The sequence below is a fragment of the Muntiacus reevesi genome, chromosome 22 (assembly GCF_963930625.1).
Source record: "Muntiacus reevesi chromosome 22, mMunRee1.1, whole genome shotgun sequence".
Lineage (NCBI taxonomy): Eukaryota > Metazoa > Chordata > Mammalia > Artiodactyla > Cervidae > Muntiacus > Muntiacus reevesi.
Genome location: NC_089270.1, coordinates 1,541,170 through 1,559,776, shown reverse-complemented (window position 1 = coordinate 1,559,776; position 18,607 = coordinate 1,541,170). Strand labels below are relative to the sequence as shown.

General features: G+C 52.1%; 1 protein-coding gene across 6 annotated transcripts in view; it reads right to left on the bottom strand.

Moving 5' to 3' along the window:
* LOC136152956 (protein FAM193A-like) overlaps nt 1–18,607 on the bottom strand; it is a 200,687-nt gene that overhangs the window by 76,145 nt on the left and 105,935 nt on the right. For 3 of the 6 annotated variants that reach the window (XM_065914528.1, XM_065914527.1, XM_065914529.1), the window contains exon 5: nt 9,278–9,607. In XM_065914528.1, the coding sequence (XP_065770600.1) occupies nt 9,278–9,607 (330 nt within the window). Of the gene's footprint in view, nt 1–6,665; nt 6,685–9,277; nt 9,608–18,607 lie in introns of those variants that run through there. The other 3 variants (XM_065914530.1, XM_065914531.1, XM_065914532.1) reach the window with 2 other exon arrangements.

The following is an 18,607-nucleotide window of genomic DNA, read 5'->3' as shown; positions in this document are numbered from 1 at the left end:
ATTTTATACTAACTGTTGTTCAGTCACTACGCTGTGTCTGACTCTTTGGGACCCCATGGACTGCAGCACACCAGGCTCTTCTGTCCTCCACTATCTCCCCGAGTTTGCTCAAACTCATGTCTATTGAGTCACGGAAGCTATCTAACCATCTCATCCTCTACCACCCCCTTCTTCTCTTGCCTTCAGTCTTTCCCAGTATCAGAATCTTTTCCAATGAGTTAGCTCTTTGTACCACGTGGCCAAAGTATTGGAGCTTCAGCCTCTGCATCAGTCCTTCCATTGAGTATTCAGGGTTGATTTCCTTTAGGATTGACTGGTTTGATCTCCTTGCAGTCCAAGAAACTCTCCAGAGTATTCTCCAGCACCACACTTCAAAAGCATCAATTCTTTAGTGCTCAGCCTTACTGACTACAAACGGAGCATAACCTTTAAAAATTGTGAATCACTGCTGTTCACCTGAAACTTACTGTGTATCAACTTTATCTCAATAAAAAGTATGAAATCGCTTCTCAAGAGACCAAATGAGACGCATTTCTGTGCTGACTGCACAAGACCCCTCATGAGACACAGCACGGGGCAGCTGAGACGATGAGGCTGTGGGAGGGGGAGGAAGGGATGGAGGGCTCGCGTGTGCCTGAGCAGTGAAGAAAAGGCCCTGAGGAGAGAGGCTGCCACACCAACGAGCAAGACCGGGGTTTAATCAACAGCCTGTGTCCACCCAGCAGAGCCCTAACATCTAGAGAGCAAAACTGGAAATACTTTTAAGAAAAAAGGACACGCACACATGGTGGAAGATGCTAACTGACCTAAGCACACAGAAAATTAATGAGAACACAACTAACACGGGGTGATCAAATAGGGGTAGAGTCCTCTACCTAAATGCTGAGAAAACATTCTCAAGCACACATGGAGTATTTAGAAAAACCTAACCACACATATTATGAGACTGAGGCGATGGGTCATAATGAAGAGTTCTGACAAAACGTGATCCACTGGAGGAGGAAGTGGCAAATCATCCTAGCATACTTGCCATGAGAACCTCATGAACTGTAGAAAAGAATAAAAAGATGCGTGACACCAAAAGGTGAGTCCCCAAGGTCAGAAGGTGTCCAATATGCTACTGGGGAGAGCGGAGGAGAACTACTAAGAGCCCCAGAAAGAATGAGCTGGGCCAAAGCGGAAAGGACGCTCAGCGGTGGACGTGTCTGGGAGGAAAGTAAAATCCGATGCTGCAAATAGTATTGCACAGGAACCTGGAATGTTAGGGCCGTGAATCAAGGTCAATTGGACATGGTCAGGCAGGAGATGGCAGAAGAAACGCCAACATCTTAGGAATCTAAAATGGATGGGAATGGGCAAATTTAACTCAGATGACCATTATATCTACTATTGTGGCAAGAATCCCATAGAAGAAATGGAGTAGTCCTCAAAGTCAACAAGTGTCCAAAATGCAGTACTTGGGTGCAACCTCAAAAATGACAGAATGATCTCAGTTATTTTCAAGGCAAGCTATTTAACATCACAGTAATTCAAGTCTATGCCCCTACCTTTTCATACTGTGACTGACTCATTGGAAAAGACTCTGATGCTGGGAGGATTGAAGGCGGGAGGAGAAGGGGGAGGATGAGATGGCTGGATGGCGCCACCGACTCGAACAAGACTGTCACCAAGCTCCGGGAGTTGGTGATGGACAGGGAAGCCTGGTGTGCTGCAGTTCATGGGGTCGCAGGGAGTCAGACACGACTAAGCAACTGAACTGATGCCCCAACCACTCATGCTGAAGAAGCTGAACAGTTCTGTGAAGACCTAGAAGACCTCCTAGAACAAACAGCAAAAAAAAGATATGTTCTATTCATCCCTGGGGATTGGAACGCAAAAGTAGGAAGTCAAGAGACACTTGGAGTAACTGGCAAATTTGGCCTTGGAGAACAAAATGAAGCAGGGCAAAGGCTAACTGAATTCTGCCAAGAGAACGCACTGGTCACAGCAAATACCTTTTTTCAACAACACAAAAGACAACTTTACACATGGACATCACCAAATGGTCAACACTGAAATCAAACTGGTTACATTCTTTGTAGCCAAAGATAGAGAAGCTGTATACAGTCAGCAAAAACAAGACTTGGAGCTGACTATGGCTTAGATCCCCAGCTTCTCATAGCAAAATTCAGGCTAAAACTAAACACAGCAGGGAAAACCACTAGGCCAGCCAGGTATGACTTAAATCAAATCCCCTATGAATATGCAGGAAAGGTAATGAATAGATTCAAAGGATTAGATCTAGTTAACAGTGTTCCTGAAGAACTATGGATGGAGGTCTGTGATACTGTACAGTAAGGCAAACAAACAGAACCATCCCAAAGAGAAGGGAAAGCCAGAAGGCAAGGTGGGTATCTGAGGAGGGTTTACAAACAGCTGAAAAAGGAGAGAAGAGAAAAGCAAGGGAGAAAGGGGAAGGTACATTCAATTGAACGCAGAGTCCCAAAGAACAGCACAAAGAGACAAGAAGGCCTTCAATGAACACTGCATAAAGCTGAAAGAAAATAACAGAAGCAGAAAGACCAGAGATTTCTTCAGGAAAAATGGAAATATCAAGGGAACATTTGGCCAAAGATGGGCACAATAAAGGACAGAAATGGCAGAGATCTAGCAGATGCTGAAGAGATCAGTAAGAGATAGAAACAATACACAGAACTGTACAAAAAAGATGCTAATGAAGCAGATTACTATGGTTGTGTAGTCAGGCAGCCAGAGCCAGACATTCTGGACAGTGAAGTCAAGGGGGCCTTAGGAAGCACTGCTGGTAACAAGGCTAGTGGAGGTGATGGAACTCCAGTAGGGTTAATTAAAACCTGAAAAGGAGGATGCCATCAAGGTGCTGCATTCAATATGCCAGCAAATCTGGAAGAACCAGCAGTGGCCGCAGGACTGGAAAAGGTCAATCCTCATCCCAACTCCCAGGAAGGGCAGTACTAAAGAACATTCTAACCATCAGACAGTCGCACTCATCTCCCGAGCTAGTATGGTCAGGCTTAAAATCTTGCATGCTAGTCTTCAGCATTATGCAAATGAAGAACTTCCGTATGTCCAAGCTGGGTTTAGAAAACGAAAAGGAACCAGAGATCAAATTGCCAACATTCCCTGCATCATAGAGAAAGCAAAGGAATTCCAGAAAAAAATCTACCTCTGTTTCATGGACTATGCTAAAGCCTTTGACTGTGTGTGGAAAGCTCTTAAAGAGATAGGAATACCAGACCATCTTACCTGTCTCCTGAGAAACTTGTATGCGGGTCAGGAAGCAGCAGTTAGAAGCCTGTATGGAACAACTGATTGGTTCAAGACTGAAAAAGCAGCACAACAGGGCTGTCTGCCGTCACCCTGTTTGTTTAACCTGTACACTGAGCACATCATGAGAAACGCCGGTGGATGAGTTACAAGCTGGAATCAAGATAGGCGGGAGAAACAGCAACAACCTCAGAGACGTGGAAGATACCACTCTAATGGAGAAAGCGAAGAGCAACTAAAGAGCCTCTTGATGAGGGTGAAAGAGGAGAGTGAAAAGATTCAGCTTAAAACTAAATATTAAAGAAACTATGATCATGGCATCCAGCCCCATTGTTTCATGTCAAATAGAAGGGGAAGCTGTGGAAGCAGTGACAGGTTGCCTCTTCTTGGCTCTAAAATCACTGAGGCTGGTGACTGCAGCCATGAAATCCGAAGATGACTGCTTCCTGGCAGGAGCGCTATGGCAAACCTAGTGTGTGGAAAAGCAGAACCATTGCTCCGCTGACAAAGGTCGGTCTAGTCAAGGTTATGGTCTTCCCAGTGGTCATGCACGGTTGTGAGAGCTGGATCGTGAAGAAGGCAGAACGCCAAAGAATTGATGTCTTTGAAATGTCGTGCTGGAGAAGACGCCTGAAAGTTCCCTGGACAGCAAGGAGATCAAACCAATCAATCTTAAGGGAGATCAACCCTGAATCCTCATTGGAAGGACTGATGCTGAGGCTCCAGTATTTTGGTCATCTGATGGGAACAGCCAACTCACTGGAAAAGCCCCTAATACTGGGAAAGACTGAGGGCAGAAAGAGAAGAGGGTATCAGAGGATGAGATGGAGCACAGGGTGTGAGAGGGGAAGAAGGCTGGATGGCATCACCAATGCAATGAACATGAATCAGCACAAACTTCGGGAGATGGTGAGGGACGGCGAGGCCTCTGGCGGCAGAGTCGGACGTGGATGGGCGACCGCACCACCACCGCATGTTAGCGTATCTGACTGGTAAGAGTCACCGTCAGACAGGCCATGCTGTCCAACAGCAACAGCATTAAATTAGAAGTCAGTATGATTGCAAGTAACCCAAAACTTAGGTTTGGATATTTACAAATACTTCTAAAAACAATTCACTGTTGAAAACAGAAATAACCACGGCTGGATGACACTTAAACCTAAGCCGATACTACCAGCAATTCAAAACACGGAGCAGTAACCAGCTTCCCTGCACACATGGCGGCAGAGCCGTGAACACGGCTCTGGGGAAGAACCCTACGCAGAAAGGCGGGAGAGCAGCCACCGATAAAGGAGGCGCCAGCTCCACGGCCGCCTGGGCAGGGCCGCTGGCGTGCAGGCCGGGCCGCCCGCGCGCGGGTGGTGCCCCCTCCCTCCTGTGCGGGCGCGGGCAGGCGGAGCAGGCAAGCGCCCCCGGTCTCCGGGTGAGATGAGCGCAGGAGGGCCGCTACCCTAAAGCAGCTGGTACCCAGCTCCAGCTCCCCAGCCCTTGGAAGAGGCCTGGAAGATGGGGAGTCCCCACACTGTCACGCACCCCACCCTGCCATGGCATCTGTGCCCTGCTCCCGAGGACAAGGAGCCGGGGGAACCAGGTCCGTGACTGACACGCGTCTGTCTGTGGCCCAGGACCTGGTGGCATCTGCCATCACCGCCTCCCAACACCCTGAGCAGAGCAGGGCACCTGGTCAGGGACAGAGCGGAGTGTGCCCGCAGGGGAGTCTGTGAAGGGGCAGGGGGCGCTGGGGGGGCAGGGCGGGGCCCTGAGCATCTGCCACATGCGCCACAGTGTCTGACAGACACCCCCACCCCACACACAACAGCAGTCATGAATGGAACAGAGTAGAAACAGAGGTTTTTAAAGATTTTTCAAGTTCCTCTTTGGAGACACGATTGACAGACTGCTAGTGAGACAGGCTAAAAAAAAGAACAGAAAAAGCACAAATATGAGGAATAAAAAGCTGTATCTACAGGTATGGTAGCTACTAAAAACAGACCCCCGCACACAAACTGACAGCTTCTAATAATACACTTTACCACAGCTAACTTGAAAAGGGGCTCCCCTGGTGGTTCAGACGGCAAAGAATCCACCTGCAATGCAGGAGACCCGGGTTCCAACCCTGTGTGGGGAAGATCCCCCAGAGAAGGAAATGGTAACCCACTCCACTGTTCTGGCCTGGAGAATCCCATGGACAGAAGAGCTTGGTGGGCTGCAGTGCATGGGGTCGCAGAGAGTCAGACGTGACTGAGCGAATAAACACACACACGACTTGAAAAGAAATGGAAAATGTCTTATCTGTTCCAGAAACCGAAGCAAAAGTTCAAAACGCACCCCCAGCCCTGCAGCACCGTGGAGAACACAGGAGGCCGTGACCCAGGGGCTTGGGGGGAGAGATAGGATGGGGACGGCCGGGCGCTGGGGCCGGAGGAGGAGAGGACGAGAACCACCGGCTGCCTGGGATCGGGGGTGCACCCGGGAGGCGGCCTCGTAAGCCGCAGGGAGACCAGGGAGCGTCAGGGGCGCCGGGGCAGCGCTGGAGGCGGGCCCCTCCCGTGAGGCAGGACCCAGCGGGGCAGCGGCCCCTGGAGGGACACGCTCAGACCCGTGACCGGAGAGCCGGGACCCAGGCGGACATCCGAAACCGAAGCTTCTCAGCGTCTGCGCAGGACACGCTCTCGCTCCGGCCTCTGAGCGAGGCCTGCGAGGCGGGCAGGCCAGCACGACCTCTGGAGACAGAGCGCGTTCAGCGCCGGGTCCACAGGCCTCGCCCAGCGCGCCCCTGACCACGGGGACACAGGCATGGCCCCCAGGCCCAGGGGCGCCGGCCAAGGGGGTGGCACAGAGGGTCAGAGGGGACGGCTGCACTCGCAGCAAGTGCCCGGGGCCGAGGGCGGCCGGCCCTTCTCCCCATGCGAGCGCAGGCCTTCCCCCTGGGGCTGGGTGCTCTCCCCCAGGGCCAGCGGACGCAGGCAGGGCAGGCTCACCAGGCAAGTGCATCTGGCCCCAGACACGGGGCGGGGGAAGGAGAAGGTGCCACAGGGGAGGCCCCCCAGCCCGGCCCACACCAGCACAGGGGGCAGCCGTCAGAGACACGGGTCTGAGCCAGCTCCGGGGCCCACCTTGCCGACCACCTCCGCAGGCGTGGCCTGGCACTGCCCCCACGAGGGAAGGACCAACACCACCACTGCACACACGACCCATCACCGCCACCACACACATCACCACTGCACACACACCCCACTGACACTGCACACACATCACCACTGCACACACCCCACTGACACTGCACACACACCACCAACACTACACACACCACAGACATTGCATACACCACCACCAACAGTAAACAAACTCTCCAGAGAAGACCAGGAACAGCAACACACCTCAACTCACTTTACGAGGCTCCGAAAGACATACAAGACAAGACGCCTTCAACGAGCCTCCATGAGGTGACTCCCTTCACAGGCAGATGCCAAGTTCTCAACCAGACATGAGCAAACCAGGACAGTGACGCGTACAAAGGCTGTCTGCGGAAAGACCTGCACAAGGACGCTCACAACAGCTCGACTCAGAACAGTCCAAGTCTGGAAATGACAAAAACACACGTCAACGATAAACAGATCCACAAACAACAGCATGTCTCTACAGTTTATGCAGTGAAAACAAGGAACACGATGGTGGCGCACAGCTCTCAAAGCATCACACCATGTGAAAGAAGCGTGCGTGACACTCTGGAAATAGCAAATCCATGTGGATAAAAACCACATCAGTAGTTATTAGGGGCTGGGAGGAGGGAAGGGTCACCACCAAGGTGAACAAGGGAACATCTGGGGGTTCTGTGTCTTAACTGTGGTGACAGTGTTTACGCAACTGCATAAATCTATCAAAACTCAGTGAACTATAAATACACTTTAAATGGGTGAATTTTACTAGATGTAAATTACATCTCATTGAGAAAAAAAAAAGTTCAGTGGTTTTAAGCATCTTGAACAAAGAAGTCAGCCATACAAAAGCAACACAAGGTTTAAATCTACAAACATTGGTTAACATTACACCTCTGTGGTCCCTGGGACCACTTTTTTGATGAGGAGAGAAGCCTCATTTGTGGATGCATCGTCCAGGCAAAATCAGAGTCAGGAAACGAGACTCTCCTCCTGGGAAGACTGATTATGGGCCACAACAGGCGTTTCCACTTGCCTCCAAACCAGGAAGGACATAGCGACCATTGTCCCAAGGCAGTCAGGCCACTGCAGAGGAGCTGGACTGCAAACAGGAGCCAAAGACGGTAAAGTTTAGGAAGCAAAGAGAATGCATGAGCTGGAGGAAGACTCAAGAATGACTACTGGAAGTAACAAAGAACAAACAAGTATCAGTAATGCCAAATAGTCTTCCATTAAAAAACTGAAGACAAACCTAGACAGCATATTAAAAAGAAGAGACATTACTTTGCTGACAAAGGTCCGTATAGTCAAAGCTATGGTTTTTCCAGTGGTCACGTATGGATATGAGAGTTGGAACATAAAGAACGCTGAGCACCGAAGAATTGATGCTTTTGAACTGTGGTGTTGGAGAAGTTGAACTTGTCTCTTGGACTGCAAGGAGATCCAACCAGTCCATCCTAAAGGAAATCAGTCCTGAATTTTCATTGGAAGGACTGATGCTGAAGCTGAAACTCCAACACTTTGGCCACCTGATGCAAAGGGCTGACTTGTTAGAAAAGACCCTGGTATTGGGAAAGACTGAGGGCAAGAAGAGACGAGATGACAGAGGATGAGATGGTTGGATGGCATCACCGACTCAATGGACATGAGTCTGTGCAAGGTCGGGGAGATGGTGATGGACAGGAAAGCCTGGCGTGCTGCAGCCCCTGGGACACGACTGAGCAGCTGCAGTGACTGAGCGCTGTTACTGGGAAACACACAAGAGGAGCTGCCCTGCCTCTTGGAGCGTACATTCCAGTGAAGGAGAAAGACAAGGTGAGTAAGTAAAATACACAGTATGTTAGAAAGAAGTGCTGAGGAGAAGAACAGAGCAGGAAAGAGGGCTGTGCGGGAAGCACACTAGTGAGAAGCCAACCTCTGTTTTGATAAACGACGGGATTCTGAACTGCAGCTGTTACAGCACTATTCCAGAAGCTAGCACGTGAGCTGGGTGCTGCCTTCCAGGAAACCCTAAAACAGATGTCTCGGCTCGGCAGGGGGCAGTGAGGAGGCTTCTGCCGAGTGGCAGCAGGCCTGAGTGGGGCTCAAGTGGACAGCAGCCTCGGGTCAGCAAGCAGACAGTGCTCCATGCAGAGAGGCGGGAGCACAGAGACCACAGCTCAGAAAAGACCCAGCAGGCAGAAATCAAAGCCACGGACGAGCCCAAGAATGTGGGGCCTTACACGGCTGCAAGGCAACTCCCTCCAGAACCCACAGACCAGGTCTGAAAGCCCTTTCGGGACTCCATGGTGGTCTGCCTGCCAGTGCAGGGGACACAGGCTCAATCCCTGGTATGGGAAGATCCCACACACTGTGGGGCAACTAAGCCCGAGCTCCACAGCTACCGAGCCCGCGCACCCGCGCTCCATGAGAGCAGCACCACAGTGGGGGCCCACGGCCCAGAGTCCCCTGCGCTCCACACTGGAGGGGGCCCGAGGGCCGCCATCGAGACCCAGCACAGCCACGAACTGGTTAAAGAAGAGAAACTAAAGCCCTTTCCTAACCACGGCCCACGAAGACGCTGTCTGGGCTGAAGATGCTGACGTTCTCAAGAAGGCTTCACTGAGCTGAGGCATGAAAAGGGAGGGGGCAGAGTAGGGCGGGGAGCCTGACCTGAGAACTGCATCCGGGAAGAGACGTTCAGGCAAGTTACCGGCACATGGAATCGTCTAGAACTGAGCGCACACAAAGCCGTCTAGTTTTTCAACAAACTGTATCGCCAAAGAAATCCTGCGACCAGACATAAAACGCTGAAACCCGCCTGGTGGGCCGCCAAGCTCGCTGACGGGGCTGACCTGCTGACCGAGGGGGGCAGAGCCGGGCTGACAGGGCAGCGCGGGCGGCGGCCGGTCCCAGGACGCGGCCCCGCGGGCACTCACCGCCGGCTGCTCAAGGCCGCCATGGCGCTCATCCTTCTCCACGGTGCGCCGGCAGTCGGGGCACACCCAGAGCGGCAGGTGCAGCACGCTGTTGCCCTTGGGCGCCATGGACAGGGCCAGCTTGCTTGCGGTCTTCACTCCACTCTCTAAGAACGAAGAGTCTTTCCGCTCGCTTCTGCACAGAAGGCAGTAATCCCCAGCGGGGTAGGGTGGTGTTCTATGATTCATGCCAAAGTTAAAAGGAGTCTGGAACAGAAAAAAGAAAAAAAAGTTTTTTCAAAACATGAGCTACAAAGCCAGGACCATTCAAACTTAACAGTTCTAAAACTTTAATGCACATGTATGTTCACACTGAGAAACATCAAAGGGGATTTGTTAAATAAAACTGTGCCCAGCATTCTAGAAACACATACCTCAAATAAAAGAGCAATACCATAAAGAACATCTAAGGAGGAGGCAGAAATCTGTCTTTACCCCTTCACCTAGACTTCTGTATTCCCTCCACTTGCTAGGAAGCATCAGCCTCAATTCAGACTGAGAAAGCACCAGGACATTTTCTTTTTTCTTTTAACCATTAACAAAGTTCAGGGAATTCCCTGGAGCTCTAGAGGTTAGGACTCCTTGCTTTCTCTGTCGAGGGCTTGAGTTGAGGACCTAAGATCCCACGAGCTGCTCAGTGCAGCCAAAAACAGCAACAAAGGTCAAAGCCACGATTCTAGAGATGTCTGCACTCGGGGCTCAAGGCTGAGGCGGCAATGTGACTTGAGTTCACCTACAGAGCCAAGCCACCTCTGAGGCAGGCTGTTCAAGTTCAAGTCAAGATACACATCTAGGAGCCTGACAGCAGCCACACACCCAAGACCAGCCTCCCTCCAAGCGTGTCAGCAGTTACGGATTCAACTCCAGCCTCACTATCTACATCCACTTTTGAAACAGGTCCTAAACTGAAGGGTGAGGGTAGGCAGGAGGAAGAGGAAAGATCATGACTCCAGATCCTCTCTAATATCAACCTCGCCATCAGAAAAATAAAATTAGCCTTAGAAACCCACAAACTGGCGCCCAGGTTTAAAACGGGCCTAAAGTCACCAGGTGAGCAAGTAGCAGCCAAGATTTTAATCCAAATCAACATGAGCCCTGAGGCACTGTGTGCACCTTAGCGGAACCACCCTGCAAATCCTAGAGAGCAGTTAGAGAGGCACAGCTGGCCACAGTGGAGCAGGGAGGCCAGTCACAGCCTTCCCGATGCAGCCACACGGGCCACGGCCCCTGAGCAGAGTGCGCGGGGGGTGGCGGCTTCGGGACCACAGCCCCCACGCAGAGAGCCCTCGCTGTGCGCCCGGCGGGCGGGCAGGCAGGCCAGCACTGGGCTGGGGCCACTCTGGCCCAGCGTGGCCCGCACACTCCCGGCTCCGCCCGGCCCACAGCCTGGCTCTGCACTCGGCCCCGGCGCGCCCCATGCTGCGGGCTGGCCTGACACACGCACTGCCGTGACTGCCGCCACCACGGCCAGAGCGCTCCTGAAGGGCCTCAGGTGCTGTCAGCAAGGCCTGGAGGGACCAGGTATCAAGGGGGCAGACAGGATGAAGGAAAACATGAGTGATTACAGGGATGAGACAGCACCGCTGAGACACAGAAGCGCATACCTCTCTTCTTCCCTGCCTACGAGAACCAGCGATCAAACCTGATGATGCCCGTCATGCCCACAGGTGCGCCTGGGTTTCACCGCCCAGCTCAGCAGCCGCCTGCGTGTCTGAGTGGGCTCACCTGAACGGCTGTGCACGGCCGCCCCTGGGAGCAGCTGCCCTACTCTGTCCCGACAGGTCCCAAGCCCATCACCGGCGGAACAGCCCAGGCCTCAGGCCTCTGCAGGCTGCCTTTCTACCCAGAGCAGGAGATGCTGGGCCCAAGGTGACAAAGGCCCCCAGCAGAATCAGAATGTTAAGAGGCAGAAGTGACTTGAGAGCACCCAGCTCAGGGTCCATCCCCGCTGGGCTTCCTGGGAGCCCACTGGGTGCAGGACACTGGCCCAGGCACGGAGACGCACGGTGAGTAAACCCAGCTCCCCGCCGGGGGGAGTGCAGTGCTCGTCAAACACGAGGACAAGGTCAAACATCTGTGCTCTCAAGTCACGGAACGTTAGACAGCGGTGGCTGAGCAGAGAAAGCAAGACAAGGTGTCAGGGGTTGAGGATGATGCCCTTTGTCACTGCAGCTGTCGAGGGCCTCCCTGAGGAGACGTCTCAAGTGGCGGGCTGGTGCTAAAGGCCTTGGGGCATGGACAGAGGAGAAGGGGGCAGGGAGCCGCGGGGCCTGGCCTCACTCAGGTCTGGACACGGAGATAGGACATGCGAGGAGAAGAGATGAGGGAAGGGAAGTGGTGAAGAGGCCAGGGTGAAACCGCTGCAAAGGCGGTGCCCCCGGGACGGGGGGCAGGAGAGACGCTGGACTGCATGTGGAGCAGCCTCGGTGAGCACGACTCGGGCACAGGGGTCGGACACAGCCCGTGAACGGGTCAGACACCCGGGCCCTGCTGGTCTGAGAGCGATGTCGGACAAGTAAACACAGACAGAACCTCCGATGGCCCAGCGCGCTAAGTGCTTTTCTGCCAGAATGAAGACATGAAGTTGCTGAGGGTGCAGAGCGGACGAGGAGGACAGCGTGGCTTTAATGAGAGCAGAGCTACGTGAGACCCGAGGGCTAGGACAACGCAGACGGAAGCAGCTGCGGGGAGAGCCGGCAGAGGGGCGCCGGCATGGGGGCGGCTGTGCGCACAGGTCCTCCCACAGCAGGACGCAGGCCGGAGGGGAGGCCCGGGGCCGAGGGTGAGGGGCCGGGGCTGCTCAGCCAGCCTGGGGGTGCTGTGCGGGGGCTGGAGGCTGCTCAGAAGGGCAGTGCGTGACCCAGGTCTCACCTCACAGAGAAAACCCGGCATGCGGACAACCAACTCTGGGGTGGTCATCACATGTGAGGCAAGCGCAGGGGAGCAGAGCGGTCAGGACTCGCCCCCCCCGGGCAGGGGCCCCCCACAGCGGAGGACGGGCTGCAGAGGTCAAGAGCAAGGGCCGACGCAGGCGCGTTAACCACCCAGACAACGTGGAGGTAGACACCCAGGAGAGCAGGCACGATCCTTTCTATGGTTCGGAATCGGCAGGGCACACGGTCTGTAAAGCCAGACGCGTCCTGAACAGAGGTCAAACCTTCCGACGCCTGGAGACTCAGCTCTGCACGGGAGGCGGTCCTCGGGTGGCGAGTACGCCCCGACTCTGCCTCCTCACCGCCTCGCCCTCCCGCCCCGCCCCATCACAGGCCACCGCGGCGAGCTCCCACTCCACAGGTTCACGGGGCAACTCCTGGAATCGCCTGCGACGAGCGGTGTCACACGGCAGCTCCTCTTTCGTCGGGCTTCTCTCTCAGTGTCATCGCTTGGAGATGCTGCCTGGTGCGGGCCATGGGACTGCTCCTTCCCCTCCCAAGCAGGGTCCGCTGCAGCCAAGACACAGCTCCCTCACACTCTGCTGTCTGCGCACAGGCAGCCTGTCTCCCCGGCTCAGCTTCACAAACAGTAGTTGCTGTGAACATTCATGTATAAATCTTGCTGGGAACACATGTTTTTGCTTCTCTTGCATAAATACCAAGGAGTAGCATAACTGGGGTGTCTAACTTCTAAGAAACCGCCGGGATTTCCCGGCAGTCCAGTGGTTAGGGCTCTGTGCTTCCACTGCAGGGGGCACAGGAGCCCTGGTCAGGGAACTAAGATGCCACAGGCCATGCGCCTTGACCGGGAAAAAAAAGCCAAAATTGCCAAACTCCTCCCAAAGAGCACTGATAAGGAGTCCCACTTAACCAACACCCTCATCGTAAGGTTTTCATTGGAGCCCCATAACCAATGTGTACTGCTATCTCAATGTGGTTTTCCTAACAATACAATAAGTATCTTTTCACAGGTTTATACAGTATCCACTCAAATTTTTGGCCTACCATAAGGTTAATTTTATTATTCTTAAGACAGTTAGCTTTTGGTTTCATGGATTTTTCCATATTAAAATTTTTTATGTTTTACTGCATTTTGCTTTTATTCTATTATTTCATTACTTTGAGTATCTTTGGGTATGGTTGACTCTCTGACTTTCTACTTTCTTAAGACGGAAGCACAGGGCAGTGAACCCTTTCTCTTGCCAATGGTTAACGCTGTAAATGTCCCTACTAAACATTGCTTTGCTGTATTTGATACATGTTGATATGCAGTGTTTTCATTCTCATTCAGTTCAAAATATGCAACCACGAAACTAAAACACGCTTGCTCCTTGGAAGAAAAGCTAAGACAAACCTAGACAGCGTTATTAAAAAGCAGAGACATTACTTTGTCAATGCGGCTGCTAAGTCACTTCAGTCGTGTCCGACCCTGTGCGACCCCACAGACAGCAGCCCACCAGGCTCCCCCGTCCCAGGGATTCTCCAGGCAAGAACACTGGAGCGGGCTGCCATTTCCTTCTTCATACTTTGTCAATAAAGGTCTATATAGTCAAAGTTGTGGTTTTTCCAGTAGTCATGTATGGATGTGAGAGTTAGACCAAATAGAAAGCTGAGCGCCTAAGAACTGATGCTCTTGAGATTCCCTTGGATGGCAAGGAGATCCAACCAGTCCATCCTAAAGGAAATCAGTCCTGAATATTCATTGGAAGGACTGATGCTGAAGCTGAAGCTCCAATACTTTGGCCACATGATGCAAAGAACTGACTTATTAGAAAAGACCCTGATGCTGGGAAAGACTGACAGTGGTAGGTGAAGGGGACGACAGAGGATGAGATGGTTAGATAGCATCACAGACTCGATGGACATGAATTTGAGCAAACTCCTGGAGACAGTGAAGGACAGAGAGGCCTGGCATGCTGCGGTCCATGGGATTGTGAAATCGGACATGACTTAGTGACTGAACAACAATAATCTACTATGGGCAAATGAAAAACTGCTATCAGAGTACTTCTAACTTCTCAGACTGCAGTTTGCATCCCTTTACAAATCTGAAGGTACCTGAAAATCACGGTAACCAGTCATTTTGTAAAGGATGTTAACAGTCTTCATAGCAATATCCAGAAATCACCAGAAGGGAGAGAAAAATCACATAAATAGAACAGAGAGTCAGAAAAGCTTCTAGTCAGTCCCTAAATGGGTCAGTCATATTGAAAATTGAGTGACCTTAAGTAATTCCAAAAGTAGCCATTCACATAGCCGGTGAGCCCAAGTCATCAAACAGGGCCCTGCCCCTGAGCAGAGAGGCAGCAGCCCCTCCTCCCACCCTCCCACCACAACCACCACCACGCCCTTGGCCACCGGGGGGCAGCCGCCTCACAGGGAACCACAGCAGAGGCTAGCCAGGGACCTGCCTGGACCCCACAGACAGCGCCTGGTTTCTGCAGGACCCTTTACCTCCCACAACAGAGTTGATGACATGGAGTCAGTCTCCAGGATTGTTACTAAAACTGTCACGGTCCGAAAACATCACAAGGCGGGGACAGGAGTTAGGGCCATGGGCACAGCGACTGTGTGGGATGGTTAAGAGGGTTAGGGGACAGGGAGGCGTGTCTGCCCAGGAGCTGGAGAGGAGGGGAGCGGAGACACAGACACCCAGCTCGGGCATGTGGAGCAGAGGCGTGCGCAGCACGCACGTGGGCAGCAGCAGCAGGCGGGCCGGGCTCGGGGCCCCCCAGACCGCAGTGTCTGCTTTGGAGGTCCTGGCCAGGCACACAGGGGCTGCCAAAGCCCTTGCTCCCCCCAGTCTCTCAAAGAGGGAAAGTGAAAACAATTACTAAAGACTAGAAGAAACCTGACGCTGCGGAGAGGGGCGGAAGGTGGGCGCAGGACACGCTGCTGACGGGGGCGTGAGGGCGCCGGCACCTGTGTGGACACGCAGCAGCGTTTCCGCCCGCGCCTGCACAGCGCCCTCAGGCGCGTTGCCCGCCGGGCCGCCTCACCTTCGGGCAGGCTGGGCCCTGCGCTCTGCCTGAGGCCTCTTCCACTGACCAGCCCCTTTCTTTGTCAGGTCATCCGTTTTTCCTTCTTTCCTGCATCGTCTCCATTAGGATACAAACATGCTATTACTTACTCCTCCCAGGCTGAAGAGAAAACACTCTCCTCTTAACCTCACTTTTTGCCTCCGGGTACTAACTAACTGCCAATCTTTTCCTTCCTTTTCAGCAACGCCTTCCGGGCTGTCCACTCCACTCTAAGAGAAATGTAATGCAAGCTGCAAACATGAACCGTGTAATAAGTTAAAACCGAAAACACGGGCAAAAACAAGGAGACAACACGCCTGGCAGAATGGCCGAAACGCGGGACACGGATGCCACGTGCTGGCAAGGCTGGGAAGCGACAGGGACTCTCAGCTCTGCTGGTGGGGAGGCAGACGGCGCCGGCCGCCACTGAGGGCAGTCTGGGGGCTTCCTACAAAATCAGATAGCCTCTCACCCTGCAACTGACCAATCGTGCTCCTCAGAATTTACCCAAATGAAAACTTACATCCACACAAACTCCTGCACACAGATGTTTGTTACCAGTTTTACTCATAGCTGCCAGAACTTGGAAGCAACCAAAATCTCCTTCAGAAGGTGAATGGATAAATAAACTTTGGTACCTCCAGACAACAGATTATTATTCAGTGCTAAAGACTTATCAACCCATGAAAAGACATGGAGCAACCTTAAATGTGTATTATTAAATGAAAGGAGCCAATTTGAAAAGGCTACAAACGGTGTGATCCCTACACGACCTTCTGGAAAACTATGCAGACAGTAACAGACAGCGGCTGTCAGGGACGGGGCAGAGGGAGGGCACAGACAGGACACAGAGGGTCTCTGAGCCAGCGAGACGACGGTGCGAGCCCAGAGCGGAGCACACGCGCCATCCGACAGCTGTCCACCCGCCGAGCGCGCAGCACCCAGAATCACGGGCTCCGGGCGAGGGTGCCCAAGGACGTCTCACTGGCTCTGACAGACCACCGTGGGGACGCTAACACTGTGGGGGCTGTGCGTGAGTGAGGATGCATGGGAACCTGCTGTACTTTCTGCTCAATTTCTCTGTGAAACTGCTCTAAGAAAAAAGTGTATTAAACACCTCCCCCACAAAAGACAGGTGACTCTAGTAAGCCTGTATTTAACTCAGTGCTGTCGTTCAGTCACTAGGTCATGTGCAACTCTCTGCGGCCTGACGGACTGCAGCCCGCCAGGCTACTCTGTCCTCCGCTCTCGTCCAGAGCTTTCTTAGACTCACCTCCATTCACCTGGTGGTGCTACCTAACCATTTCATCCTCTGCCACCCTCTGCTGCCTTGACCTTCCATCTTTCCCAACATTAGGGTCTTTTCCAACGAGTCATGGTACTGGAGAAGACTCTTGAGAGTCCCGTGGACTGCAAGGAGATCAAACCACGAAATCCTAAAGGACACTAACCCTGAAACAATGCTGAAGCTCCAATATTTTGCCACCTGATGCAGAGAGCCAACACATTGAATCGACTCACTGAACTCAATATATGTACAATATTATCACATCAAAGATAACCAATATAGAGTGAGATATTTTACATTCTTTCTTCATACTAGGCCTTCAGTATGAGGATGTGTTCACACATAAAGCACACCAGGGACTGGAGAGCCCCACGTGGCCAGGTGACCCACGCGTACCGGCACACGTCACGGTCCCGGGAGCCCTCCCCTCCAGCAGGGGCCCTGCCCCACCGGCTCTGCAGGCCCACACTGACACCCTCAGCAGGAGGCGCAGGCGCTCACCTCCGCCTGCCTGACATGCTGTCTTCGCCTGGCCGCCTGGTGTGCACACCCTCTTGGTTTTCTCTGAGAACCGACTCCACACCCTGAGGCTGTGGACCAAACCTTGTCTAACGCAATGAAACTAAGCCATGCCGTGTGGGGCCACCCAAGACGGACGGGTCACGGTGGAGAGGTCTGACAAATGTGGTCCAATGGAGAAGGGAATGGCAACCGACTTCAGCATTCTTGCCTTGAGAACTCCATGAACAGTATGAAAAGGCAAAAAGATAGGACACTGAAAGATGAACTCCAGGTCAGTAGGTACCCAATATGCTACTGGAGATCGGTGGGAAAATAACTCCAGAAAGAATGAAGGGATGGAGCCAAAGCAAAAACAACACCCAGTTGTGGATGTGACTGGTGAAGGAAGTCAAGTCCGATGCTGTAAAGAGCAATATTGCATAGGAACCTGGAAAATTAGGTCCACGAATCAAGGCAAATTGGAAGTGGTCAAACAGGAGATGGCAAGAGTGAACATCAACATCTTAGGAATCAGTGAACTAAGATGAACTGGAATGGGTGAATTTAACTCAGATGACCTTTATATCTACTACTATGGGCAGGAATCCCTTAGAAGAAATGGAGTAGTCATCACAGTCAACAAAAGACTCCAAAATGCAGTACTCAGATGTAATCTCAAAAACAGAGAATGATCTCTGTTTGCTTCCAAGGCAAACCATTCAATATCACAGTAATCCAAGTCTATGCCCCAACCACTAATGCCAAAGAAGCTGAGGTTGAATGATTTTATGAAGATCTACAAGACCTCTGAGAACTAACACCCAAAAAAGATGTCCTTTTCATCACAGGGGACTGGAATGCAAAAGTAGGACGTCAAGAGATACCTGGAGTAAGAGGCAAGTTTGGCCTTGGAGTACAAAAAGAAGCAGAGCAAAGGCTAACAAGAGTTTTGCCAAGAGAATGTACTAGTCAGAGCAAACACCATCTTCCAACAACACAAGAGACAACTCCACACACAGACATCACCAGATGGTCAACACCAAAATTAGACTGATTTCATTCTTTGCAGCCAAAGATGGAGAAGCTCTATACAGTCAGCAAAAACAAGACTCAGAGCTGACTGGGGCTCAGATTATGCACTCCTTATTACAAAATTCAAATTTCAATTGAAGAAAGTAAGGAAAAACATCAGGTCATTCAGGTATGAACTAAATTATATCCCTTACAATTATACAGTGGAAATGACAAATAGATTCAAGGGATTGGACCTGTTAAATATGGACCTGTTAAATAGAGTTCCTGAAGAACCGTAGATAGAGGATCTTGACATTGTACAGGAGGTGGTGATCAAAACCATCTCCAAGAAAAAGAAATGCAAAAAAGCAAAATGGTTGCCTGAAGAGGCCTTACAAATTGAGAAAAGAAGTGAAACGCAAAGGAGAAAAGGACAGATATATCCATCTGA